Source organism: Rhinolophus ferrumequinum, chromosome 4, assembly GCF_004115265.2.
Source record: "Rhinolophus ferrumequinum isolate MPI-CBG mRhiFer1 chromosome 4, mRhiFer1_v1.p, whole genome shotgun sequence".
Taxonomy (NCBI): domain Eukaryota; kingdom Metazoa; phylum Chordata; class Mammalia; order Chiroptera; family Rhinolophidae; genus Rhinolophus; species Rhinolophus ferrumequinum.
In genome coordinates this window covers 52606729-52634129 of record NC_046287.1, presented here as the reverse complement: position 1 = coordinate 52634129, position 27401 = coordinate 52606729, and the positions used below count along the sequence as shown (strand labels likewise).

The 27401-nt window shown below is 38.9% G+C and overlaps 1 protein-coding gene across 3 annotated transcripts in view; it reads right to left on the bottom strand.

Annotated features, from left to right (window-relative positions):
- Positions 1 to 27401, bottom strand: part of MYO16 (myosin XVI) — a 550393-nt gene that overhangs the window by 50406 nt on the left and 472586 nt on the right. For all 3 annotated transcript variants that reach the window (XM_033105065.1, XM_033105062.1, XM_033105063.1), the window contains exons 30-32: positions 25139 to 25385; positions 23015 to 23286; positions 12413 to 13537 (exon numbers count right to left, since the gene is read on the bottom strand). In XM_033105065.1, the coding sequence (XP_032960956.1) occupies positions 12413 to 13537; positions 23015 to 23286; positions 25139 to 25385 (1644 nt within the window). The remainder of the gene's footprint in view (positions 1 to 12412; positions 13538 to 23014; positions 23287 to 25138; positions 25386 to 27401) is intronic.

Here is a 27401-nt window from a genome sequence, read left to right as displayed (position 1 = left end):
CTAATAGAGCCCTTCTTGGATTTTTAACAGAGAAAGTGCTGTAAGAATAACTATTGCTTAAGGAAAATAATAACTTAAGGAAAATATAATCTACAGTTGCTCCATTTCAAGGACAGCCTGTGCTCCAGTCGTAACATGCCGTTCCAGTGCCTTCTAGCCATCCCCTGTCTCTGCCACATAAACCTCAGCACAACCAGAGATTTGGTTGAATCACTTATGTGTCTTACAAGACAGTAAAGCTCTAGTTGTTAGCATTAATTTCACTGATATATAGTTGCAGCAGGTCACAGAGAACCAGTAAAATCAACAAAAGTTAAAACACACACACACACACACAATCCGTGTTCAGAACTAATTACAAAATTTACCCACCTGAAATATTTAATAACCAAAGGACACAAGCCAGGACCCATTGGAACAAGTGGGAGCCATAGACCTTTAATCTCTTGTCGTGTAAATATTCAACTGAGAAGAAGCTGGGACCAGGACACCCAAGGTGGTGGGGTAGGCTTGTGACCCTTGAAGGGCTCAGGACAGCATTCATTTCCAACTGATACAAAGACACTTCAATGTTTTAACAGCAGCACGATGGTGACCCTGCACATCTGGAGAAGAGCCCTTGCCCACATTGGTTGACTAGCAGCCAGCAGCTCTGAGGCCTTCCATAATAAATTAAAAATATGTATGAAGACTTAAATTTTTGTCAAAATTCTCCTCAGGCCATTTGGACTGTTTCTTTGATAGCTCCTACATGTCCTTTACTGTAGGCAGATGGACTGGCATTACTAATGCTTTGTGCCTCTAAATCATATGCCCATGTGACAGAATTACCTTAAGCCATTCAAGTGACATATCACAGAGTAGATGTCAGTTATTCAGAAAGGATGAGCTACTGGAGCACTGTAGGGCAATACTAAACCTGGGTCTCAAATGGTTTCTCATTTCACCCAGTATCACAGGAAGAAAACACCAATGGCTAGGCAAGTGATGGCGTTTCCCTTCTCACATGCCTCTCAACTAACCATTTCTCATGAATCATTTTTAAAGTATATATGTTTGCATGTGAATGAATATAGAAGAATCCTTTCTACATACCCTGGTGTAGTTATTCCAGAACATAACTTGATTATGTCCTCATGCTCTTGTGTTAATAATAGTGCAGGATGGAGCATACACTGGTCTGTAACATGAGGGAGGGGTCTTTCTGTCCTGGTACTTTCTCTCCTGCTGTTTTAGTCTCATCTCCTTCCATCCCTCCACATAAATCCGACATTTTAGACCAGTGTTTCAATGGACATATATATGGGTTGGGAAATCAATTTACTGGGTCACAACAGTCATTTAAAAAGGGAAAAGAGTAGAATGAATTGAATAAAAATGTAGCATTTAACAAGCATTAAGGGTAAGTAGTGTTTGGTGAAGCTCGAATAATAGCGTCAGTGTTTCTCTCTGCTGAGATACATTGGACTTCTCGTTTCCATGCTGTGAGCTGCTTATGAGCAAATCCCACATTTTATTTTTAAAATCCATACAACTTAGTACAATGCCAGGCATTAAATATATCTTCAATGCATTTTTTAAAATAAATGAGTAAATAAATAAAGCTTGCCCTTCTTACTTAATGATTTATCTAAACCTCTTTGAACACTTGAGGCAAATAGAAAACAGCAATACATTTTGCCTTACATTAACCTCTGAATTTTTAAGTCCTGCAAAAAACAAAACAAACCAAAACAAAAAAAAAACAACAACAAAAAACACCCACATGTCTTGGGGCCATGTCATAGAATGTTTTCATCATCTGAAAAGTGGCACATTTTTTTCTAAAAATCATTACAGAGGTTTCCTGGGATGCATTCAGTCCCCACAGCAAAGGAAATGCTCTCTGATGAGCAGCTGGACCACATCACGGGGCTTTCTAATGATCATTGGATTAAAGAGACATTTTTATCATCCCTCATCACCATACAGAAAGCTCAGTGCCTCTGTCCTGTGACACTATTCCAGCCTCTGTAAATTACACATAATTTCAAGTCTGAATAAGTGAATGGAGGAGAACCCCCACATAGCTGCAACTACACCAGTGAAATTAATGCTAACAGTTAGAGCTTTACTGTCTTGTATGACATGTAAGTGATTCAACTAAATCTCTAGTTGTGCTGAGGTTTATGTGGTGGAGATAGGGGATGGCTAGAAGGCACTAGAACAGCATGTTACGACCGGAGCACAAGCTAATGTCCCTGAAATGGAGCGACACAGATTATATTTTTCCTAAGGACTGCACTAGTTATTCTTAAAGTAATCTATCTATTAAAAATCCAAGAAGGGCTCTATTATTACCTATATATAAAGGTAGTTAAATCCAAGAGACAAAATAAAGTTAATAAAATTCTCCTGAAAACACATAAATACACACATACATACATACATACATATATACATACATACACATATACTCTTTTGCTCTGTAGGATGTGCTGGGCATTGATTCATTACCTAGGAAAATGTGTGAACTGGTAGAAGTGTTATGGGAGCTACTTTACTGTAGTTATTTGTTCTCATATGTGTCCCCTCCATCCTTCTGTTAAAGCTAGCCTGGCCCCATCCAGTGGGTAAAAACTTTCACTATGCAGGTATTTCCATGTTGCCAAAAAGCAAACCAAAGCCCACAGCCATTGAATTACTTCCTAAAGTCAACATCTATATGTTGGAGTTGCACTTGCTTACTTCCAGTTCTCATGTGAGATCACCCACTGGATGGGGCCAGGCTAGCTTTAACAGAAGGATGGAGGGGACACATATGAGAACAAATAACTACAGTAAAGTAGCTCCCATAACACTTCTACCAGTTCACACATTTTCCTAGGTAATGAATCAATGCCCAGCACATCCTACAGAGCAAAAGAGTGAAAGTTTTTACCCATTGCTTTGCTTAAGGCTTCTCTCTCTCACTTCTTCCTGAGTCATCCATCTCTCCATATCAAAGAAGAAGAATGAAACCAAAATTCAAAACATGGTTATTTGCCTGGGAAATGCCCTGATGTACGCATTGTGTATATGTCAGTTCTTCCTTTCTTTAAAAGGAACATTTCTTTTGGAAGAGTATGTTTGATTATGAGCCAGAGTTTTGAGCATGAGAAGCTGTTTTGTAGGTTTTTCAGGGACGTGGATAATGCATAAATTCTCAGGTATCATGCTACAGTGATTGTTCTATTGTAAATCTGTGTAATCTCGGATCTAGCTCATGCCTGCCATTGTTTGGGCGCTGCATATTTCAGGACCTAGTCATCTGTGTGGGGAGCAAAATGAATGAGATTGTTGTTTATTGTCTTATTACAATTAACATGTACTATTCAGTTACAACTGGCCAGTAATTGTAAAGGTACATTGCAGATTTCAAGGAGAAACCAGAAACAGAAAGAAGTAAAAACCAGAGTAGAAAAAAGACCCGAGAGACTTGCACACAGTGATGCTAGGTGACTGTTGTCAACTCATGGAATGGAGCACTCAGCAAAATGATAATGAACAGAGCTAGCTCTCAGGTGGTATGAAATTTTCTAGGCTAATCTGAGGATTAATCATAAAAATGATTCAAGGCAGCATAAAGGACCTAAATACTGGTAGGTAATTAAGAAATAGGTTTTTCTTTTCCAATACTCTTAAGAAGAGAGAGAACATGGCACCAATCCAGCCCATTTTTAGGAAAACATTCTGCACACCATGTCGCTTCTAAGCATTTCTTCACAAAAGGAAGAAAACCCCAGGATATTGTATTATGTGGTAATAATGAGATGCAGATAGTCAGGAAGGTCTTTATTAACTCGCTTAAGGAGAGCTGCTGAGTGGCTTAGAGGATAAAGCACTGGGTTTCTCTTTGGAGCCCCCAGTGGGAGTTTAATTCACAATCCAGTATAGAGACCCACAATACACAATAGCTGCTAGCTTTAACGGGTTGATAGCATGAAAAATATTTACTGGTTATGAAAGATAATCCATTTCTGAAAAGACTGTCTTTTCTTTTTCTTTTTTTTTTTCTTTCAGAATTCCAGGTACAATAGATTCTTCTCCCGCTGACAAAACATTATGGAACATCCCAGTTGTGACGGCCTCTTTGCAGCGTTTGGCTCATCTCAAAAATGATGAACGATTTATGCAAGATACACATCTCCGGTATGACTGGCATGCTAGAGGCTGTAGATTCACAGCTAATATGTTAAGGTAATTTCCCAAGATAATTCATACTATTTGAAGGGTAACTTTTTGATTAGGTTGATCTAAATATTTAATTGTCATAACTCTCTGCTTGGTTTTGCTCCTGGGTTTCAAAGAATAATGAAGCAGCATGGCCTAGTGGCAGCACCATGGTCATAGGACAAATATTTGAGGGGCCCTGAGTATGTGCCTGACACCAGTTTTTTATTCAGTCATGTTTCTAACTTTGCTGTCATCATATCTCTGTTTCTATAGTCACATAATCTAGAAAATAATGAACTTCTACCTTGTTTTTTTTTTCCTTTTTTGAAAGTTCCTGCAGAGACAGATGATGAGAGCTTTCCTGAGTGTGTGTCTTTCTCCTGCCCCAGTTACTGTTGAAAATCACTGCTGACCATCCGTGCAGTTCTTAGCATGGCCCCTGGTACAAGGTGAGGGACCACCACAACTTTTACTTTCTGGCTGGTCCTGAGCAGTCCTCTGATGCCCTACCAATAAGACTGAAGCTCACATCCTACAGAGTTAAATGCTTTCCTTTTAAAAAGGAAAGATGAGCACTTTACAAGTGAATGTAACTTTAGTGTGTATTTGTATGTCAATAATTAGAAACTCAGTTTTCAAGCAAAACCTTATAGAGGCCAAAAAACAATCGTTTTGAATGTGAGGCATTATCCTGGCCCAACCTGTGTGCTGTGGGTCCCTGGCATTCGAAAGTACACTTTGTGGGACGGGTGAGTAGAAAAGAGTTTTGAAGAAAAGTGAGGACAAGAGGAGGGATAGGTGGAGAGGTACAAAAGGAGCATCCTCTTAGCTTCAAAACTACCCATGGATGTCCCTCAGGAACATTCACAAGAGCAGGGGAGAAGTTTCATCCCATATCTTTTCCTGGTAATGAGTTTATGTTTAACTTCAGAAGGGATTTACTTTCTGAGACAGAGGCTTGGTATCCTTTGAAATATTAATTATGTTTGGAGACTGAGAATGGCATAATAGAAAGAATCCAGGGTTTGGGAGAAAGGAGACGGGTTTGATCCCTGACTTTGGGACCCTTAGTTTCTGTGATTATGGGAAAATCACTTAATCCCTCAAAGTCTCAAATTGCTCATTAGTAAAAGGGGATGCTAACATCTGCTTCACTCGCCTCACAGAGGCAAGGATTGGGGAAGAAAAGAGATGTCAACATGCTTGGCCAACAGGAAAGGGCCACTTACAAATATTAGCTATTAGTACTATGAATAGAATACCTTTAACAAATGTTCCATAGTGTTTCTGAGTATTTCCCATTATATGAGGTCACGTGCACATACCTAGAATTGCCATTATCATTTTGTTTCATTGTCCTCCCCTGGTTCTTTCCACTCTTTGTAGGAGAGATCCTAAGAGTTCATGCTGAATTCTCATGTGAGGAAGAGAAACAAATGGAGATAATTCAGGGCCTTGTCATGGAGCTTTCATGTAGAAAGCTTATCCTGCTGTAATTCCATGCAAGGCAAGCAGTACCTTCTCTTCTCTTTCTTTTTTCCCTCAACAGTCAGAGCTATATTCTAAAGGGTCCATGTACCCTAAACTTGCATGTCTCACCACACTTTGACTCTTCTGCTGCCACAACTATTGTACTTCTGCACCCAGAGACCTACATCCACCTGTTACCATCATCCGTTACTCTTTCTGTTCATGGATCAGCTCAGTGGAAGCTCTTCTTGACTCTCATGCAGTAACTCACTCCTTTTCTTGGCCTCTAAGAATACCACGTGTGCACAACTGCTGGGGCTCATGGGCCTCCTGGAGCTCAGTTCTACACCCACTAATGGTTTATAATGCCTAAGCTAGAGCCTCGATCTCTCCTCCACCAGAATTTCACTCATTGAAACTGAGTAGACACATCTGTCTCCTACACCGTCTGTGAAAGGGCCAGATTTCTTTCTTTATTTTTTGGATTCCCAGCAGCAAGCCTTGTATTTACATTAAGTAAATTCTGATTGGATGACTATAGGGAATTAGCTCTACAAGTTAATGCAAGTCCGGTTTACAGGGCCCTGGTTGCACAATTTCCCTGTGTGAATTCTTGGGCATTTATAGAGAGAAGGTGCTATAAACTATGAGCAAAATATCACAAACATTCAAAGCACAAGCATTCAAAACCAAAAACTCATTAAAAATGTCCAATTAGGGCTGGTCTGGTGGCTCAGGTAGGAGCTCCGTGCTCCTAACTCTGAAGGCTGCCGGTTCGATTCCCATATGGGTCAGTGGGCTCTCAACCACAAGGTTGCCGGTTCAACTCCTGGAGTCCCACAAGGGATGGTGGGCAGCACCCCCTGCAACTAAGATTGAACACAGCACCTTGAGCTGAACTGCTGCTCAGCTTCTGGATGGCTCAGTTGGTTGGAGTGCGTCCTCTCAACCACAGGTTGCTGGTTCGACTCCCGCAAGGGATGGTGGGCTGAGCCCCCTGCAACTAGCAATGGCAAATGAACCTGGAGCTGAGCTGCACCCTCCACAATTAAGATTGAAAAGACAACAACTTGACTTGGAAAAAAAACCTTAAAATATACACTGTTCTCCAATAAAGTCCTGTTTCCCTTCCCCAACAAAATATTTTTTTAAAAAAGTCCAATTAATATAGAAGATAAACAGCTCTATGCTCTTAACATAGGTAAATTTGGCTACTAATCGATGTATTAAAATTGAATGCTTACTTCTAAGTGCAAATGAACTAAGTATTATTTCTATCGGACATTTGAAGAATTAGGACAGCTGAAAGTCCCAAACACAGATACTCTGTTATTGCAGAGGGACCAAGAACTTGGTGGAAATATCCTTTTCTCACAGAGAGATATATTCTCTTTATGTGAAAGCTCAGGTTCATCAGCATGGCGAGGAGAGAAACTTTACACAGCCCATCTTTGCCCAATATCCACTTAGTGATACATGGAGAACTAGTTTCTCTGGGGGGATGGGTGTTAAGATCATCTTCACAAAGGACTTACTGATTTGGAAAATGAGGGGAATTTAGTGTTGATTCAAAATGGTTCCAGAATGCAGAGGAATGCCTTACTTTCACAGGAGGGAGACTATGCAAGGCAGGAATGCAGACAGCAACACATCAGTAAACTATGTGCTTGTTCTGTCCACGCCCTTTGTAATTTTCATCAAGCCTCAGGCCACCACCCCCCCACAAATAAATCACCATGGAGAGAAAGCTTGCAGGGAGTGAGAAAGATTAACAGTTCTGCACAGGATAAAGTGCTACAAGAACCTGTGTAAAGGTAAGAAGCCTATGGGATGTCAAGGTCTGCGTCCCATTATAGAATGGCAAGATCTGCATAAGGCAGACCAATTTCTTATTCTGCCATCTCACATATCAACGATTAAATGAAGATAGTGTGGAAATTTCTGTTTCACACACAAGGAGCAGAGAATGGCAATTTACAAACACAATCTTTAAACAAGTCACAGATTACTGCCAGTAATTCCATGATATTTCAGTGATTTTTAAGCATTCTTCTTATTACTAAACAATGTATAAGTAACTGACCTTAATTTTGCATAGAAACATCCAAATCTTAGAAAAATGTTGATTTAAGATGTAATTGTATGTCTTTTGGAGCATTGCTCTTTCATATGTATCTAGTTCTGTTTGGATGTAATATTTAGACCTCCGCACCTTTTTTTCTTAATAGAAGGGGTTGTCTGCACCAGCTGCCCATGTCAGGGGCTATTTCCAAACCAATGTGGAACATCTTGCAAGCCAGTGCTGCTTTGGGGGAAAGCTAACCCTTGAGAATTATTTTGTTTGTATCATGAAAAATGATGCGATGGCTTCCAGAAGCAGTCTTCTGCCATGAGCAGCGGTCTCACGTCGGTGAGGGCTGAAATGGATCGACTGGTCTGTACTAATTAAAGTGACTTAATAATAAATCTTTGATTTTTTTTACTAAAGAACGTCTGTAATAAAATATTTATAAGTATTTATTAATAAATTGATTTGACTTTGGGATGTACTTCAAATTAATCTAATGGAGTAGGAGGGAACTGGGCGGGAAAAGAGATGGAATAGGATTGGCCCTGGGGAAAGTTCATTAATCTATTCTCTCTACTTTGGTATATGTTTGAAATTTTCCATAGGGCTAACTTAAAAAAAATTCCGTTTTAAACAAATGGCCCTACAGAATAAAAACATAATAACATAATATTGTAAAAATTCATTTATATAATACTCTCACTTAAAATCGCAAAACATTCTTATTCAAAATGTTTATTTGATAAAATAAAAGATTTGAAATTTACAGTTATTTCCATTTGGCTCAAGTGGTTCTTAAGTAAAAATGCCAAAGGGCTAAATCTATCAAATGTATTTATATGTCAAACTGCTTTTTTAAAGTAGGTTTTTCATTAAGTATTTAATAACCACCTACTATACACAAATAAATATTGTACATTATTTTTGTTGACTTCATTTTTAACAACCTACTTGTATCTTATAAATTAAGAATGCATAGTATCAGAAAGTAATGAAACAATTAAAAAACATTCTGCAAATCAGACTTTTCCTCAATTCAGCCTGGCTGTTCTCCACTTTCTTTTCCAGATTTCTGAGGTGTACCGCATTTTTGTCAATGTCTTCTCATCTTGATCACCATGAGTGGAGAACAAAATGCTCGTTTTGTTTCATGCTATAGATAAACTCAACCAAACACTGCAGTGCCAGTTAGAGCAATGGAGCACCCTAGTGGTCTAAAGAGCCAATGAATCTCGCTCTTCTCTTGAATTAGGTCTCATAATTTTTGAAACTAGGCAACTAGAAATAATTAGCATAATAATATTAGCCATATTATAGATGTAAAACATTTTGTGAATGAATGGAATACTTGTATCTAGAAAAGCATAGACAATTAAACATTTAGTCATTCTTAATTTTAAGGGCCAAGTGGTCCCCATATGGTGTTACCAAATTGTTTATATATTGTAAAGTACATGTTTGGCACTTTTGAGTTTATGGAACAATTTTCTCCACCCAAATTGTATGATCCTTACTTCCTGCACCTCAGGTGAACAAATATGAATTTTTAAAACCTTATTTTCTGCTTTTGTTTTTTGTTTTCGTTTTTTTTCCCTGTGGTCCAATCCTAGGCACCATTGTACAGGTAGCTAAGAGACTAGCCACTGGTGACAGAATTGCTGTGTTCAATTCATTCTCTGTCTTTCATGAGCACGGTGACTTCGAGAAAGCTGATTAACCTCTCTGTGACTTAAGTTTTCTCATCTGTCAAATGGAGATAATAGTAACAGATTCCTTTAGTCTTGTGAGAATTAAACAGGTTATTAAAACAATGCCTGGAGCAAAGCATGACAGCTCCTTGCTGCTAATATTATTCCTTTCAGGCTGCAGGCACATCTAGCATCTGCACAGTCCCATTTTGTCTATATGTGCATCCTGGACTCAGAATTTGTGTTGACTTTGTATGCCTCAAATCGAATACCCAAGAGTCTATAGAAAATGAACTGTTTTAAGGAAGGTAATATTTATGAAATCTTATATCTAAGTCTATCGAGTACTGAGGGAGCAGAATTACACACCAAAGGATCTCATTTCCTATACACAACTCATCATACTTTATACTTTAACTAGTAATACCTATAGCAGGGTAATAATGAGCAGTTTAATCTCCTCAAGGTCACTTTCCCAAGACGTGAGGGGACAATTTTGAATCCTTCTTCCAAATTTGCAGAACAATTTCCCCATATAACAACCATATGAGAAATGAGCTGTAATTAATTTAGGTGCCTTGAGGGTGAATTAGCCACCCACTGGATTATTTAGTAAGAAAGCTATTTCAGATGAAAATAAGAGTATCTTTAAACATAAAGTGGGTAAAGTAGAAGATTTAAAACCTTAAAGGGAAGAAGTCCCAAGACTACACTGAGTCATTAATAACAGTCATTCAACTCATTCAGAAGAAAATGGACGACTGACTTCAGGATCAAATTGTGTAAACCTTAGTAACGTACAAGCAGCTCCAGTGATTAGCTCCAGCATTAACACTTTTTTCTTCTACATCATATCTTTAGCCCCCTTTACAGTCTAAAATAAATAAATAAATAAATAAATAAATAAATAAATAAATAACCTGTAAACTTATTTCCCACATCACAGACCATCAAGAATCACACAGTTCTCAACTGTACAGTTGGAACTCCTCTCATCTGGTGTGTGAGGATGACTCAGTCTCATGTTGCTAAGTTTTCCATTATTATAGCTATTGTGCTGGGACAGGAGTTGCCAATTCATGTATTTATGAGAAAATCATTGGCTCAAACCAATCTTTTCAAATTAAAAAGTGTTTTGTAAAAGCCCACAGTAGAAAAATAGATGTTTCATAATTTTAGAGTTGAACTAACAATATTGTACCTGAGGTTTTGATATGTGTTCTCAAATACTGGTTAGAGCCACCATAGAGAAATATAATTAGCAAATGCATGGACCATGCCCGGAGGCCTCACAATAATTCTCACTATGCTCTGAGCCCTAGACTTAGGAGTTTCCAAATGATGAGGTCTGTTTAGAAATTCGTTAACTTCACTTTCGTGAATAGAGCCAAGAAGAATTCACCCGTTCCCATCCCTCGTAAAATGAGGTTTATGAGGTTTTGATAAAACTTTCAGTTCTAAAAACAAATGTTAATTTGTTCATTTAATGCTTTTCTCTTAGATTCCATTTTGTTCCTTGGAATGAAACACACGACTTGCGAAATCCAAATAGTCTCTTACTTACAAGGACAATTTTATTTATTAATGGCCTATAATTAAGAAGAAATTGTTAGCTAAACAAACAATTAGCTTATGCGTCTGAAGAAAAAATAGGGAGTAGGTTATTCATTCATTTGCTAAGCATTCTTAACCTTGACTTACTTTTCAGTTATTCAGATTGCTTTCTTGATTTTCTAGAGTTTTTGAACTGAAAATAATTTTCCTAATCAAATGATGAAAGTTAACATATTTATGTATTTTCTTTAGGAGAAAAATCAGGTTAACGCATACATAAAATGTTATATCACAAGTCAAAGTTTTATTTCCAGTCCTATCACCCGACCCTAAGGAAGGTATTTAACCTCTTCACCTTGAAGTTTTCCATCTCTGTAAAGTGAGATATTAATAGTTGTCATCTACCTCAGGTTAATAGCGTCAGAACTAAAGGGACCTGTTATAATTTCCTTAAAGAGAAGATGCTTTATATTAATGAAGTTCTTTCCCAAAATACAGAACACTGGGAAATATTTTAGATTTGTATAAAAGCCTTAAAATATTTTTTGGAAGATGACTACATTCTTTATAATTATTAGGAAAATCTGCCAAACTGGCATCTTTGGAGCACCAAGGCAACCTCATCTGAATGAAGTAGTATGTGGTTGGCTTACAAGAGCTTGGCAAAAAATTCTTAATGAAGATTTTTTTTGCTAGCTACATTCTGCCTTTATAGAGACACAAAATATGTGTCTTTTTTTTTTTTTTTTTTTTAAATACAGGAAAGCCTCTGGCTGCTGAACTCACTTGAGTGGAGGGTCAACTGCAAACCATGCCCTTAGGCTGAGGTGCTCAATGAGAAGACAGATAGAACTGAGTTAAATGTTCCTCTCCATGGTATATGAATGGAAGAAAGTCGTTCATTCAGAACAATATAAAGGTGAGAAGTATTATGTGTAAGGAAATAACTGAATAGGTAATCATCCCAGAAGCCAGGAGTGGCAGTGAAATGGACAGCAAGACAGCAGGACAGACAGGAGTTAATGGTGAACTGTAAATCAAATGGGAATTGACAACATAATGTTACAAAAATACTATTTCCTTGTTCCAAGGAAATGTTATTCTGGAAAAAAAGAATCAGTAGCTAAAACTGAGTCTTGCTCTAATAGTTATCAACTCATAAGAATGCATTGAATCCAGGTTTAGTGCTATGTATTTTTATATCATGAACTTTCATCTGCAAAATGGAAACATTCAGTCTTACCTACTTGGCCATACTAGTTGCATAAGATTTTCTTTGAATGACCACTACAATCACCTCAAAAGTTATTTAAATTACATATATATGCATATGTGTATATGTGTACATTTTTCATCCATCCATCCGTCCGTCCGTCCGTCCACCCATCCATCCATCCATTTCAATGCCCAAATGGAGGACATGTTTTATTCTGCTTACCTTCAGGTTCCCTGATTTTTCTTCCCGCTGCAGACTTCCGAAGCATGCTCCTTCCAGAGTTAAACAGGCTAGTGAGCTCGTCCAGAGGGCTGCTGAGAGGTCTGGAGTTCGGGGGGCTGTAGGGGACTGGAGAGGAGGAGTTGGAGTTGGCCTTCCTATGGTCACCTCTAGCTGCTGCCTTCCCTGGGGAATAAGGAATCTTGGAGAAAGAGCTGCACGGACCCGCGGTTGGAGCACAGTTTGGCTTTTGCTGCACTTTGGGCAGATCAGTGTGTGTGGCTGCTTTTGCCGCATTCACCACGCTGGTCTCAGGTGGGAACGTGAAGTGTGTGTTCGGCCGGTGGGCAGCTGCCAGAGGCGCGGGAGCAGGCGGTGGTGAGGAAGGAGGAGATGCTTTGTGGGAGTCATTAAACGCAGGCAGGCCGGGGGACACGGGCCTGTCACCGTCCCCTTTTTGACTTTTGGAATACTGTGGAGACACAGGACTCGAGCCTTCGGACGGCACAGGGTACTTGAGGTTGGTTTCCAGGACTGGCAGCTTTTTCACCTCCAGGGGCGTCAAAGGTGATTCGTCGGACGCGGGGGAACAGGTGATAGGGGTTGGGGGGAACACCAGGAGTGGGGGTCGGTGAGGGAGCAGGTTGGGGAAGGGGGCTGGAATGTCACACGCGTCTTTGCAGGGCCCGAGCGTGTAACAACTCGCGTCGCTGTCCTCCAAGTTGATGGGGCTCCGACCCTCACACATCCAAGGGGTGGATGCAGACGCCCAGGCGCCCACGCCCGGACCGCCACTATCCTCCGGGGGAGCGAAGTACTTCATCTCCTCGTATACGGCCTCTGCCTGGTCTGGGCTGCCTGTGCGGCCCACCATCTCGATGTAGACAGGCTCCGGCTCCGGCTCCGAGTGCATGGGGTGTGCAGGGACCCCGTGCACAGCCCCTGGGGTGCACTGCAGGCCCGCTGCTCTGCGCTGCGTGCCGGGGGGCCCCACGGCCCCTGGTCCAGCGCGGGAGATCTCCTCAGAAGAGCCGCTGAGTTTGGTGTTGGGGCTTCGTTTTGGCTTCCGAGGAGGAATCTTTTTCATGGTGCTGTAGTCATCACTGTGCGGTCTGGGCCGGGTGAGAACTGAAGGGGGGACAAAGAAGTGATGGGAGGTGTTAGCGAGACCCCAGGGCCAAACCAGAACGGGAACAGGACTGGCTGCGGCTGCCCCTGCCTGCGCTGCGCCTCCGCTTTCTCACTGATAGAGAGGACCAGGCCTGCATCCCTCCACCCTCCGGCATCGCGGCTCAGGGTCCACCTCCAGATTGCCAATGAGAAAGAGAGTTTTGGTCTCGGAGCTGGAGGGCAACTTCTACCCATGGAAGAAGGCATTGGGTGAATAACAAGGTAGCCCCGGATTACCAGCTACCTGCAAACGGGAAGTGCCTGGCAATGCAGCACACTTCAGATCAGCTGCTGGGATCTAGGTACATTTGTATTCTTAGGGCCTGATACAGGTGTGAAATAAGTGTAGGTTGAACTGGTTCTTCAAGATTTTAGAGAAAACAGAAAGGTAGGGAGAGCAAGCTGATGAGCTAGTTAGTAGTATATGGGTGTTTCCTGTAGGAAATGAGTAAGCTTGATTACTGAAATGGTATAAAATGAACAAAACACCTGCCTGCATAGAAAGATGACCATTTCTTTAAAAAATTGTTATTAAAATGATGCCAAGGGTATTACGATTAATCAGTATATTTGAATACTTAACAGAAACACATATTTAACAGGGCAATTAAGACTATAACATTTCACCAAGAACTTTTAAAGTGGAAACTTCTTAAGTTGAAAAAAGGGGAGATATTTAGAAAAACAAATGAGCATAATATTATCAGTAAGAACTAATGTTGAAAAAGCCAGAAAACTATTTAGATATGACTTTAAAACATTTAATGAAGTTTAAGTTAAAAAAAAATTCCAAGAATTATTTTGCTAATATATTTTTACTATAAAGTGTAAGTTTTTAAATAAAAAATAATTTCTCTGAAAACTGAGATGTTAATTTTAAAAAATTGCATAAAGTTTTACTGACGTATCAAAACCTCAAAAATCTTGAACTATTTTACTAGTTTAGTATTTCACTAATCTGTAGGAATTATCGATATAAGCACATCTAATTGAGTTGAGTTCCTGAGCTGTTTAAGGCAGCCAGATTTTTCTCTCACTATGACTGCACATGACAGCAGCCTCTGCTCCCAGTTTTGGGGAGATAATAAAGTATGATGGTTAAAATTAAGGCTTTGGAGTCAGATCAGGATTCAAATCTCAGCACGACTGTCCATTCATGCATTCATTCAGTCATGCATTCAACCAGTACTTACTGAAACACATTAGTGAACACAGAAAATATGTTCCCTACCTTCCTCTTTCCTAGTGGGAGGTGTCAGACAATATTAATTAATAATAAATATCTAATTAATAATAAAAACAAAAGTAAATTAAACAAATGAGTAAATTCTATAGCACGTTAGGACATGATATATGCTATGAGGATGAGAAACAGCAGGCCATGACAAGGGGTCACAAAATTGTATGTGTGTGTGTGGCGGGGGGGCGGGGGAGGGCAGTGGTACAAATTGTAATTTTAAAAGAGGTCCTGGGAAAATCTCTCTAAGCTTCAGTATAGTCACGCATAAAATGATATCAGTAATAATCTCAAAGGCATAAAATAGATATTGTATGTAAAGTGTTAGCTCAGATTCTGGCACGTTGTAAACATGAAACAAATGGAAGACATCCAAATGAGAATGGAAAAGAACAGAGTTAATTTTCTAACTCAATGGGCATCTTTGTAAGCCAGTATTATACAGGGTTCCACAAACAGCCAACTTTTAAAATCAGAAAATATCAAAATGCACAATTCTCTAATTAATAAGCATTATTCTAAAGGCTTTCATTGTGCTAAATCATAGCAGCTCGTAAGCTTCTCCTAGAAAGTTAATGAACCAAACAAAATCTTAACATTAGTGTTATAGAGTTGTTCTGAAGATTTGAATAATCTAAAGGATTTGTGGCAGACTGTATTTTCCAAAACTGTCTTCAACAATATTTGTAGTCCCACAGGCTCGTCTAGAACCTTGACACAGGGAGAACCTCTATGATTGCCCTTGGTGAATAAAATATGGGGAAGGAGACACTGCTTGTCTTCTGTGGCTGGATCATAGGCAGTACATCTTCTGCCTGGCTCTTGACCTCTTGGGGCACATGTCTTGGCAGCCTTGATCTCTGTGTGAGAAGACTGTTTACCCTGAAGAACCCATGCTGTGGAGAACATGTGGAGAGGCCACATAAAGGTAAGAGAGATGCGGGAGGAACCCACTGCTTCAGCTCTCAGCTGTCTGGGTTTCCTTAGCCCAGACCTCAGAAATGTAATGAACTGTGTCTGGATGATTCCAGCCCCAGACGTTTACTACAGCTGTGAGAGAGCCTGTAAGATATCAGCTTAGCTGAGCCCAGTCAACTACTAGAACCTAAGAGAGCAATAAGGATATTTCAAGCCACTAAATTTTGGAGAGCTTTGTTACATAGCAATAGACCATTAATACAGATATCGGTATCTGGATGTACCATAAAAACTATTAAAAAACAAAACTTTAAAGGAGAGGCAGTAGCTTTGGGAAATTGGAGGAGTCTTGAAGAAAATGTTAGCAGAAGCATGATCAAGAAAGTTCTTGGTGAGGCTTAAAGGAAAGTGAGGAAGATGCTGGAAGCTGGAGGAAACATGACCCTTCTTATGCTACTGTGGAAAGGCTAGAAACACTGTCACCTGCAGCAATGTGGGAAAACAAAAAAACAAAAAAAAACCACATATATGGAACTGGATGATCTAGCTAAGGAGATTTTTCAGGCAGAATGTAAAGTCTACTTCCTGGATTCTTATAGCTGCTTATGGTAAAATGTGAGAGTAAAGAGATAAGCTGAAGAAATAACTATAAAGGAGCCTGGATTTTCTGGGTTGGAAAATGAAATAGTTTCTCACTGCCAGACTGTCTTGATGGCAAACAATTCTGAAGTTAAGAAGTAACTTTCAAACAGAGATGAAATCTGGGGCATTTTCAGGAAAATAGGATCTAAAGATGAAGTCAAGATCATGAGTATGAAAGCTTCTATTAAGACCTCAGAAAGATGTAAGGTGATGCTTCATAGATCTTTTCAAAGAAGCAAAACCACAGGACTTCTAGGAATAATAAGAGTATTGCTGCACAGAAATCTTGCAGACAGCCCAAAGTAGAGATCATCTCAAAGAGATTTGTGGATGTGGCTTTTGAATAATGGAGTAGATTATAAACTGATTCACAGGAAACTCACAAAGCTTTTAAAGGAATTGAATCAGCTTGCATTGAAAGGAGCAGAGTCAATACAGAATGAAGAGGCTCTGGTGGTTCAACATTTTATGAGCAGGAAGCAAGCTGAGAGAACTAATAGCCTCAAACATGTCGCCTCTTGTGGATTAGGAATTATAATTTAAAGGTGAGCCAAGAGTCCAGAGCATGGATCTAAGAGCCATGTGAAATCGTTTCCAGGCACCAGGCCTAAATCCTAATCAAGGCACAGGCAACATGTGCACCTCTGTTGGTCAAAACTGCTCTGTGCAAGTGCCTGCTGTGTGCCTCCCAACTCCCCCCTTTCTGACCAGGAGCATCCTGCACCTGTCCCTCCAGTGTATGTTGGCTGTATGGAGAATAGGTAACTTGTCTTCAGCTAGATAGGGACAATACTGGAGGAGCTGTCCACCTAAGGAGCTTACCTGAGCATCCAGAATACCTGGATCTGAGTTAGATGATGAAACCTGAGCATGATGTGTTGATGGAATGAGGCTTTGGGGGAGTTTGGGGGAGGGGTGAGTGTATCTTGTATATGGGAGGGATGTGAATTGTTTTGTCTAGAAGGTGGACTGAGGCAATTTGATTTTTCCAAGAATTGGCCACAATTGTGTTTCCAGTCGTATTGAAAGCTGGAGTCTATTTCTCCTTCCTAAACTGGATGCATCTTTGGGACTGCCTGATAGATGGAATGTGGTAGAAGTGATGCTGAATGATATCACCGGCTCATAAAAGGTAATGTAGCATCTGCCTGGTGCTCTCTTTCCTGGAGAATGTGCCTTTGATGCATTGATTCTCCATGGAAGAATTACAGCTACCCTGAAGCTGTCATGTTGCACAAACTATGTGGAGAGACCAGCAAGCAGTCTCAGTCCTCAGAAATCTGGGGCACCGGGTGTGTGAGTGACCAATTTTAACATGATTCCAGCCACCACCTGAAACTTCATGAAGGAGTTTGAATAAGAATCACTCATATGAATCCAGCTGACACCCAGAACCTTAGAGATAGCAATAAAATCATTGTATTTTATTTAAATCAAGTTTGGGATGAGATGTTAAGCAACAATAGATGAAAGATATGATAGTCCCTCACAATTTGCTTTAGAAGCAGAGAAAAGTTTTTTTTTCTTTGTTTTTTTTTTTTGTTTTTGTTTTTTTGTATTAAACTAGTATAAATAAAAGTAGCACATTTTGTTTGGAGGCATTTGAGTGATTGGCCTCTAGAATCTGACTGCCTTGAATGAATGACATGGTACAGGTTACACCACTGATCCCTGACTCAGTGTCCTCATCGCTAGAGGGGTCATGATGATATCTCATTCTACTGAATAGTTCTAAGATTGAAGATACTTAGCATAATACCCAACTCATAATAAACACTCAATACATGTTAACTATTATCATCATTATCTTATTATTATACAACTTGATTTTAATCGTGAACGATAGAACACAGTTCCTTTCAGTGTGGTCTGGGGTTCAGCAATATCAAATCACCTAGGATGCTTTATTGAGAATGTAGACAGCACAGATACTGCTGTATTCCATAACTACTAAATTATAATCTTTGGGGGTAGGAATTGGAAAGCTTCATTCTTCATTAAACTAAAATTAAAACATCAGAGCTACAGAATTAAAGTATAATTTGTTTTTGTGGCTATTTCTTTGTGCTTGTGTGTATGTCCACACAAGTGCTTGCTAATAGTTCATTTGAAAATATGGATTTAAGTTACTGAAAATAAATTTACATTAAGAATTTTCTTAACAATATATTTTAGTCCTAAGATTTGTGGGTAAAAATCTTGCGATTACTTGACAATGTCAGTGAGATGGGGGCAGGTAGACATTTCACGGTCACAGATCATCTTTAGGACAAGTCTTGGTGTCCTAATGGGAACTTAAGGATTAAGCCCCATTCTCAAGCTGTCTCACCATTTTGTAGACTTGACTCTTACCTGAGCTACTGTGCAATGATCTAGGGACTTGTGTGTTATTTCAAGTTCTGTTAGGAGACAAACATTTTCTTGTACAAAATACTTCCCCATTGATTTTGTTGCTAAGGCATGTCAGGTGACTTTTAAGTTATCATGTGCTCCAGGACATGAGTTATTTGGCCCCATTCTCATTGAGAACAAGATACCTACATACTTAATCTCTGAGTAAAAAAGGAACGGAAGCTTGTTCAGAAAAAAAAAATGTATATATGTGTACGTATCCATTGCATTCCAGTTCTTACAGTGTGATTTTGCCTAGTTTTAGAGCAAACTGAGTGCCTAGCACAGGACACAAAGGATTCCTAAATAAATGGCGGCTCACTGGCTGGTGGCCTGCTGCATACATGAGTAAGTATAGTTATCAATTTACATCCAGCTACAAATTGGACAAAAAGGGCTTCTACTGAGATACGATATATTGTAACTTGGTTATATAACTTTTTGGGGGAGAGGAGCCCATTACATTTGTTCTCATCCCATCTTTATCCATTGGACTGCACTCTACATGCGTAATGGCAGTTAAATGTTCTTCTAGACTATTCCTCACTTTCCAGCAAGGATTAGCCCCTCTTGCTCTGTGTTCCACTCCATCCTGTTCTCAGCTATTACTCTGCTTATCTCATAATTTGTTTGCCCAATTATCTCCCCCACTGGCCTCCAAGGCCCTCAGGGAGGAGCCAAGCTCACGGAATGCACTAAATTAATACGTATTGAATGCACAAATGTGTCATGCAATCACGTTCTCTTATTATGTCCAGCCTCAGGACTTTCCATCCTCAGGAAAGTCTATATGGAAGACCTAATTTCTGTCAAATTTGAGGTAATAGAAAAAAATTATAAAGGGGCTTCTGCTTAAAAATATGTTGTGAACACACAATGTGATATATAGATGATGTATTACAGAATTGTACACCTGAAACCAATGTAACTTTACTAACGATTGTCACCCAAATAAACCTTAATTAAAAAAAAAATGTTGTCAAACCAAGTCTGACAAGTTTCAAGGGTACATTTTGAACCTTGAAATTGTGCTCATTTTGACTTACTGATAGGAAGCTAATTCTACTTTAATGAAAACACCACGGAGAAATACGTTTCTATAACATTTATTTCTTTGATAAGTATTTATTGAGTGCCTACTATGTGCCAAGTGCTGTCTAGAATAAAGACATCAATAAGACAGAAAAAAGAAAGGAAATGTTATTTCCAAATTCAGCCATATGGCTGAACCCTCCTTGTATCCATACATACTATAAACTGTGTTGTGTTGAGAATGGAGTTGCACAGCAATTTAAAACATGGATTCCTGAAGGTGGTATTTATATGGAATGGGCTGCTGAAGTCTGAAGGGAGGGTGACTATGGATGTCACATCACAGAGCGTACAATGGTGGAGGCTACAGCTGCCCCACAGAAACCTATCTTTTGCCATTTCGTGATCCAGTTATCACTGTGTTTGGGAGAAAGCCTGCAAGTTGGGTTTACAGAATCAACTCTGGGGAAGGGCAATGGAGCTGGGAGCTCCCTAGCAAAGTGAAAGTGAAGCCAGGCCCCTATTCTTCCTTTCCTCGTTACTGTTTGCAAAGAGCAACCCCAGATTTTTAAAAACAGTACTTTCAAATAGCTGGTTTGTTAATAGATCGCAAACAAGTGTTAACATTTACTGGCCCATAAAAGTGTTTCAAACTTTTCAGGCACAAAGGTACCATGTTTTCCTGAAAATAAAACCTAGCTGGGTCATCAGCTTTAATGCGTCTTTTGGAGCAAAAATTAATGTAAGACCCGGTATTATATTATATTATACCCAGTCTTATATAAGACCTGGTATATTATATTATTATATTATATTATATTATATTATATTATATTATATTATATTATATTATATCATATCATATCATATCATATCATATCATATTATATAAGACCTTGTCTTATATTAAAATAAGACCGGGTCTTATGTTAATCTTTGCTACAAAAGACACTTTAGAGCTGATGGTCCGGCTAGGTCTTATTTTCGGGGAAACACAGTAGTAAAAAAAAAATGAGTCCTCTATCCTACCTCTTTACTACCACATGTTTATTGCAAAAAAACCTATAGGAAAGGCATGTGTTAATAAAAACAGGACTGGCCACAAAGATTAAGATTTTAATGTGACCTAATAACTTATTTCTCTAAGATTCTTGGCCTTCATTCTCCAATCATATCTTTCCCTCTATAACCTTCTGAATTGATTAGCAATTTTATTTGTAAAAGAAAGTAACTTGAACTTATTTTTTAATAGGCCAAAAGGAATGGCTCAGATAATAAACTGACCTCAATTATGGTTCTTGTTCTTCTGAAACCAGGTTCACAGAGCATTTTAAATAGTGACCAAATTTTCTTCCTAAATTTTCCAGAAATAGATAATTTTGTGGCATCTAACTAGGTGCAAAAAAGTACAGCAGGTCCTCGACTAACGTCATTTCATACAACCTGCTTCGGTACAATGTTGAGGCGATGCCACAGGAACTTAACTCTTGTTCATATCAATTAGCATGTGGTAAAATTGGTTCTACATTCTTTTATTTAAAGTCACAGAATTTATGGACAACATTAAGTGAGGACTTATTGTATTGCCCCTGCAGTAAAAACATGAAGCTCTGAGAATCAGTGCTGTCTGCAGAACTTCCTGTGATGATTGGAAATTCCATACCTGTGGCTCTTGACTATGTCGAATGTGACTGATGACTGAGGCACTGAATTTTAAATTTTATTAATTTTAATCACTTTAAATTAAAATAGCCACATTACTAGTGGCTACTCCATTGGACATCTCCAGTTCCTGTCATATTGGCATACACGGGACCGGAGCCACTGCTTACAGTACAGCTGGTTTATCACAAAGAGTACATTGGGAGAACATCTTGTTTCTTTAGAGGTTCTGTTCCAGTTTTATATCTATGTTCACATCTATATGCACCTGAAGACACCCTCTAGATGATTTTCTTAATATCTTTTTCCATCTTCAGTTGTTCTCCTTATCCCATGATGCTAAAAAGAAATACTTAGACTCTTCTCCCCAAAGTTATAAATTTCACCTACGTCTCCATCTAAGTATTATTGTAACATGACTCATACATTACAACAGCAGCATTTTTTTAAACTAAAAATTCTCCTAAAAATCGATTCTTTCTTAAAGAAACCAACAAAAAGCATCTTTGAAGATAATTAGGGCATACTCATTGTTCCAGACTTCTAGCCGATGGACTTCTCACCTTCTCCTTGGTGTCAGCCATCTCCTCCCAAAAATGAGCTTATGGCTTCCCCATGTTGTTCTGGTTCATTTATTTCTTGAAGGAATTGTGATCCATCTTATGTTCAGATAATATTTTCTAGTGATATCTACACAGGCATTTTATTTAGAATTTGAACCACCCCCACTCTACACTACTACCTCTTACCATACTTATTTTTCTCTGAAGCAACATCTTCTAAGATACTTAGTACATTTACTTGTTTATCATGTCTTCCTCTACTAGAATGTAAACTCCATGAGGAATGGTAGTTTTATTTATTTCATTTATTGTGTATCCCCCTGGCCTAGAACAAAGCAGTAGATGATACATAAAAATCTGTGAAATTAGTAAATGTTCTGCAAAGAAGTACTTCCTCTAGTTTTCACAATTCTAAAAGTTAATAATTAAGCAATAATAGTCTCACGAACCAACCTATGAGAGATCTGACTGAGAACAAACTGTGATTTTTCCCTTTTTTTCATAAATAATTCTAGACCACAGATGCAGAAACTTGTTGTCTAGTCCCAAAAGTTTCACTAACTGAATTTTGCCATGTCATGACTCCCATTTGTGTGAATCGTTTCACTTAATGCATAATAAAACAGGCTTAATTTTTAATTACATTGTGATAATAGGGGAGACTGATGAATTTTTTTTAGCATTTTAGTTAGTGAAAATTTACATGGACTAGTGACCAACTTTCTGAATTGCTCTGGTCTGAGGCTCCTCAATGAATGTGGAAGTGGCGGTTAAGGAAATGATATATAAGTAGCTTTTTCCTAAGAGGCTTAGAGATTTGAATAAATATTATTTATATTTAATGATTGAAGAGCTGCTGGCAAGCCAACAATTGGATTTATTCCTATTAAAAATATATTAGGGCAGCAATACCACCACGGGGCACTCAAAAACCGGAAGTCAGCGCATCAATAACCCAACAAGCTGGTTTCCTCCTTCCCTGTGGCTAACCTTCAGTCGATGATTCCTTGGCTGCGGTCCACAGGCAGGCGCTCACAGCCTCATAGGAGGCGCTCAGCCGCGTGGTGGGGTCCCTCTTTGGCTTGGGCGGAGGCTGTTTCCGTGGTGATGGGAGGCCACTACTGTCATCCAGGCTGAACACGGAGTGCAGAGAAGGAGACCGGGTAGACGGGGAAGCCAGGGACTGGACCAGGCTGTCTATAGCCACAGGGCCTGGGATGGAGCTGCAGTGGAAATGCCTGGGTCCACCCTTGTCTTCAGCTCTTCAGGGGAACAAAACACAAACAGCACCCCACCAGAGAGGCCCAGATGCATTATTCAGATGGTAACAATGGACCTGCTCAAGCAGACATAATCACGGAGTTTTGGTAAACAGCCTTCCCTGCTGAGGCTGAAGGATGCGTGTGTGGCACTCTGGTAACCAGCATATCTAGAGAAAGCCACCCCATCCTTCCAGCCTCTGCTTTATGATAAATGAGCACATTGGAGATTCATCATTATTACTGAAAAAAATATCTCACACAAATGCAACATTTCTTAAGGAGTGCCACATACTCTATCAGGCATTTGCTGAATGAATTTTCCACACTCTGATTATTAAGCAAATAAAAAACCAGAATTTCAATCTGAATGATAATTTCTGGAGAATCCATCTTAATCGAGAGTTACTGATGCATTAAATGCTGGGAGTTCATCATCACTTCCCCTTGCAAAACAGTATGTACTTAAAACTATCAAAGATTTACATTTCTCTCTCTCTTTTTATCTCCCCTTTCCCCTTACCATTTACATTCCATCAGCAATTATTTAATTATGTGCAGAATTATTATTTTTCTTCTGTTACTCCATCTGGTTGTCCAATGCCAAGTGAACTGCTGGTATTCAATAAGTAAACAGACAAATACTTCTTCACTTAATTTTATGTCAGGCAAATGAACACAACATCAAATTGAGAAATTGGGGTGGCTGTTTAGCTCCAGCCGAGAAAATAACAAATATTATTCTTGAAATCATAAAATTAATAGTTATCTGGTTTTAAAAAAAATCCTTCTGGTTTCACATGTCAGTGTAATCATGCACTAGCAAGATGCCAATGCATTTATTTTATAAGGAGTCTCTGAGCATTTGTTTTTATAATTATATCTTTGTGTGGCAGAGCACCAACAGGGCTGAGATCTACCGCAAGGCAGAGCCAGATACCCATGTAGAAAATGAACTAGCTGAAGATGAAAGCATGGCACTCAGTGGATAATTTGTTTTCCCTGTAATGTTTAATTACAGTTTTCCATATAAAGGGATTTTTTTCCAGTATTTAATCACTGAGATATTTGAAGCTAATTAGCAAGAGACACATCACCATTGCCACTTTAATAATCATTTGACATAGGCAGTCAAGGCGAAGGGGTCATTTTCAGTGAGAAACAACTAGATATCACCAAGTTCCTATGAAAAAGCAAACATCTCCCTGACAGTAAATTAGAATTCAAGGTACCTAGGTCCCTCCCCTCTCAGGAAGGAGTACTATGAATCATAGGTGTCCTCATCATTCACAGAGAGGCAAGAGTGATTCAATGGAGAAGGAACAGGTTGCCCCCATGTTTCTATTTCAAGATCACCTAAAGTGAACTTTAAAATAAGAGGCTTTTCCCAAAGCTTTCCATATTGGCAAAGAAAATGTGATAGTTTACTAAAGGGAAATATCTATACACCATTTCACTACTTTTATGTTTTCAGATTGGCTTCTCCATTTTTTGGTCAGATTTCCAGAAGTTTCTATGAGTCAGCCTTATACACATGACATTTGTAGAAAGATGTCAAGAACCCAGCTAAGACAAATATTAGATGCCTTAAGGTAGTGCTTGAGGTGGTGAATGACACAAGCACTCTAGCAATAATTATTTCATATGACTAAATTAACACATATAGCATTTATTTCATGAAAAGAAAGCACAGGAAAAGCATCCTTTTAGATTGCTAGGAGGTTTCAAGTAAACCATGCACACATGCCTGCTGCCGTAACTACTGTCATATTTGATTGAACTTTGCATTAAGGGCTATGGGAACTTTCTGGATCAATTACATAGGTAATCAAAGTTGTATACTATCTGCCTTTACCTTTTGGTTCCTTCCTCTTGCTTGCTCCTGGCCTCCAACTTCTCTTTATGGTAAGTAGCATTCATTTCGTTCCGGAGCCGGTCATTTTCTCTGGCAATGTCCGAAGCATTCTGAATGACCAGGGCATCATAGGTCTTTAGCCCCATGTCCTCTGTTATCTGAAGAAAGCTGTTGATGGATGTGACCTCTTGCTGTCTGATGCTTCTTTTCTGAAGCAAGTGCTGACGTGCTAGAAATCCCCTTATAACTTCCATGTAAAAGAACACAATCATGGATCAGTGAGAGGAGCAAAAGCAAAAAACCCAGATGCACACAAACAAAAGTCACAATACATTTGTCTGTGTAGCTACAAAATAAGATATGTAACTCAGAATAAGGATGTACTAACACATTCTAATCTTGTATTAAAAAGGATATCTAAATTGAGCAATGATAACACCAGAGGCACAGGTAATATAATAATAAGGCTTCCACACTTCTTTTGGTAGGAGAGGCTGGACATTGACAGACTAAACTAAAGTCAGTGGGCTGGACCATTTTGGGATGCACTGATTATCTTTCATCATATCATGTTATAACAAAATATCTGAGGCTCCTGGAATTAGTCTTTGAAAACATCATGCACATATTGTTAATAGGATTGTGATTTAACTCCTGGAAGAACTAACACTACATATAAGACTCTGGGAAGAGATAGTGTAGAAATATAGGACATCCTTCCTGCTCTCTGAGGAAGCAGGGCTAGAAAAACGTGTAAGAATTGGTGTGGAAATAAGTGAGTGAAAACACTTTGAAATTGCTAATATATCAGTACATATGTAAGACTTGAAAATAAAAATAATGACCACCATTTAGAGGCACTTCCATGTGTTAGGCATTCTACTCCATCACTTAGTGCCCAAACTCTGTGATACTTTGTATACCATTATCTCCATTTTATACACAAAGAAAGATAAGCTTGATGAAGTCTTATTATAGTGCATAAGTCTTACTATAAAAATATTTTGATGATCTCTTTCAGGTTAAGGATTTTTGCCTTTAGTAGTATCATTACTAAATTTAGGTATCCCTTTTTTAATATGAGATTAGAATGTTTTAGGAAATTCCTATTTTGAGTTAAATGTATCTTCCTCCAAGTAAACACAACCAGTGAATGGTAGAGACAGATTCAAATCTCTGTGCTTAACAGACCAATCTCATTCCCTTAGCCTTCAAACATATAGATGCGATCTGTAGCTCTGCAGACAACAGATCACCAGTGGGGATGTCATAGGGTAGCATGTTTGCGATCAGTGTGAGGAAGAACTTACTTTTTTTAAAAAATTAAATTTATTGGGGTAACATTGGTTGATAAAATTATGTAGGTTTTAAGTGTACAATTCTGTAACACATCATCTGTATATTGTGTTGTGTGTTCACCATCCAAAATCAAATCTCCTTACGTCATCATATATTTGACTCCTGTTACTCTCTTCTACCTCCCCTGCACCCACTCTTACCCTCTGGTAACCACTAAAGAAAGAACTTTCTAACAATGAGTAAATGGATCAGGAGATCTCGTGAGAAAGGGATTTTGCTTCTAGTCCCCGAGCATGTTCACAAGAGCAAAATGGCCCTTCTCATGGATGCTGTGGACAAGTGCAGGTAGAGAAACCCCATTTGGGCCTTTTGACTCTAGGATGCAAAGGAATTGTTCAGATTATAAGAAGATCTATCATTTCAAGGAAAACAAACGTATGTAGCAAAGACACTTTATTCTTATCTGTAGGGGAGGAAAAAAGCCTGCAAAACATTGAGTCCCTTAAAATAGTCCATGGCTATAGAAAAACAAATGTGTGGGTTATCTATGATATTCACTTTGATGCCTTTACTTGATCGGAAGGTAGAAAGCTGAACACAACTTTCCACAATTATGTCTTTAGAAGCAAGTCATATGCAGGCATCTAAAATGCTTAAGGCTTTTTTTTTTTTTTTTTTTTTTTTTTTTTCAGATGGCAATACTAAATGTTTAGTTACTTTGGAATGCAGTGGTATTGAGTTCCCTGTAAAACAGTCATGCTGAACTAATCTAAAGGGAAAAATTTAAACAGTAAAAAGTACAACCAGACTTCCAGGAAGATAAAATGTGGAATAAAATGCAGAAGCATTCACCATGTGACGGGCACACTAGGAGAGACAGAAGCAGAATTCAAATTGGTCTGTTCGTTTGCTCATTTTTGTTACGTTAAAAAAAAACTGAATCATTGCCTTTTAGAAGGATGAA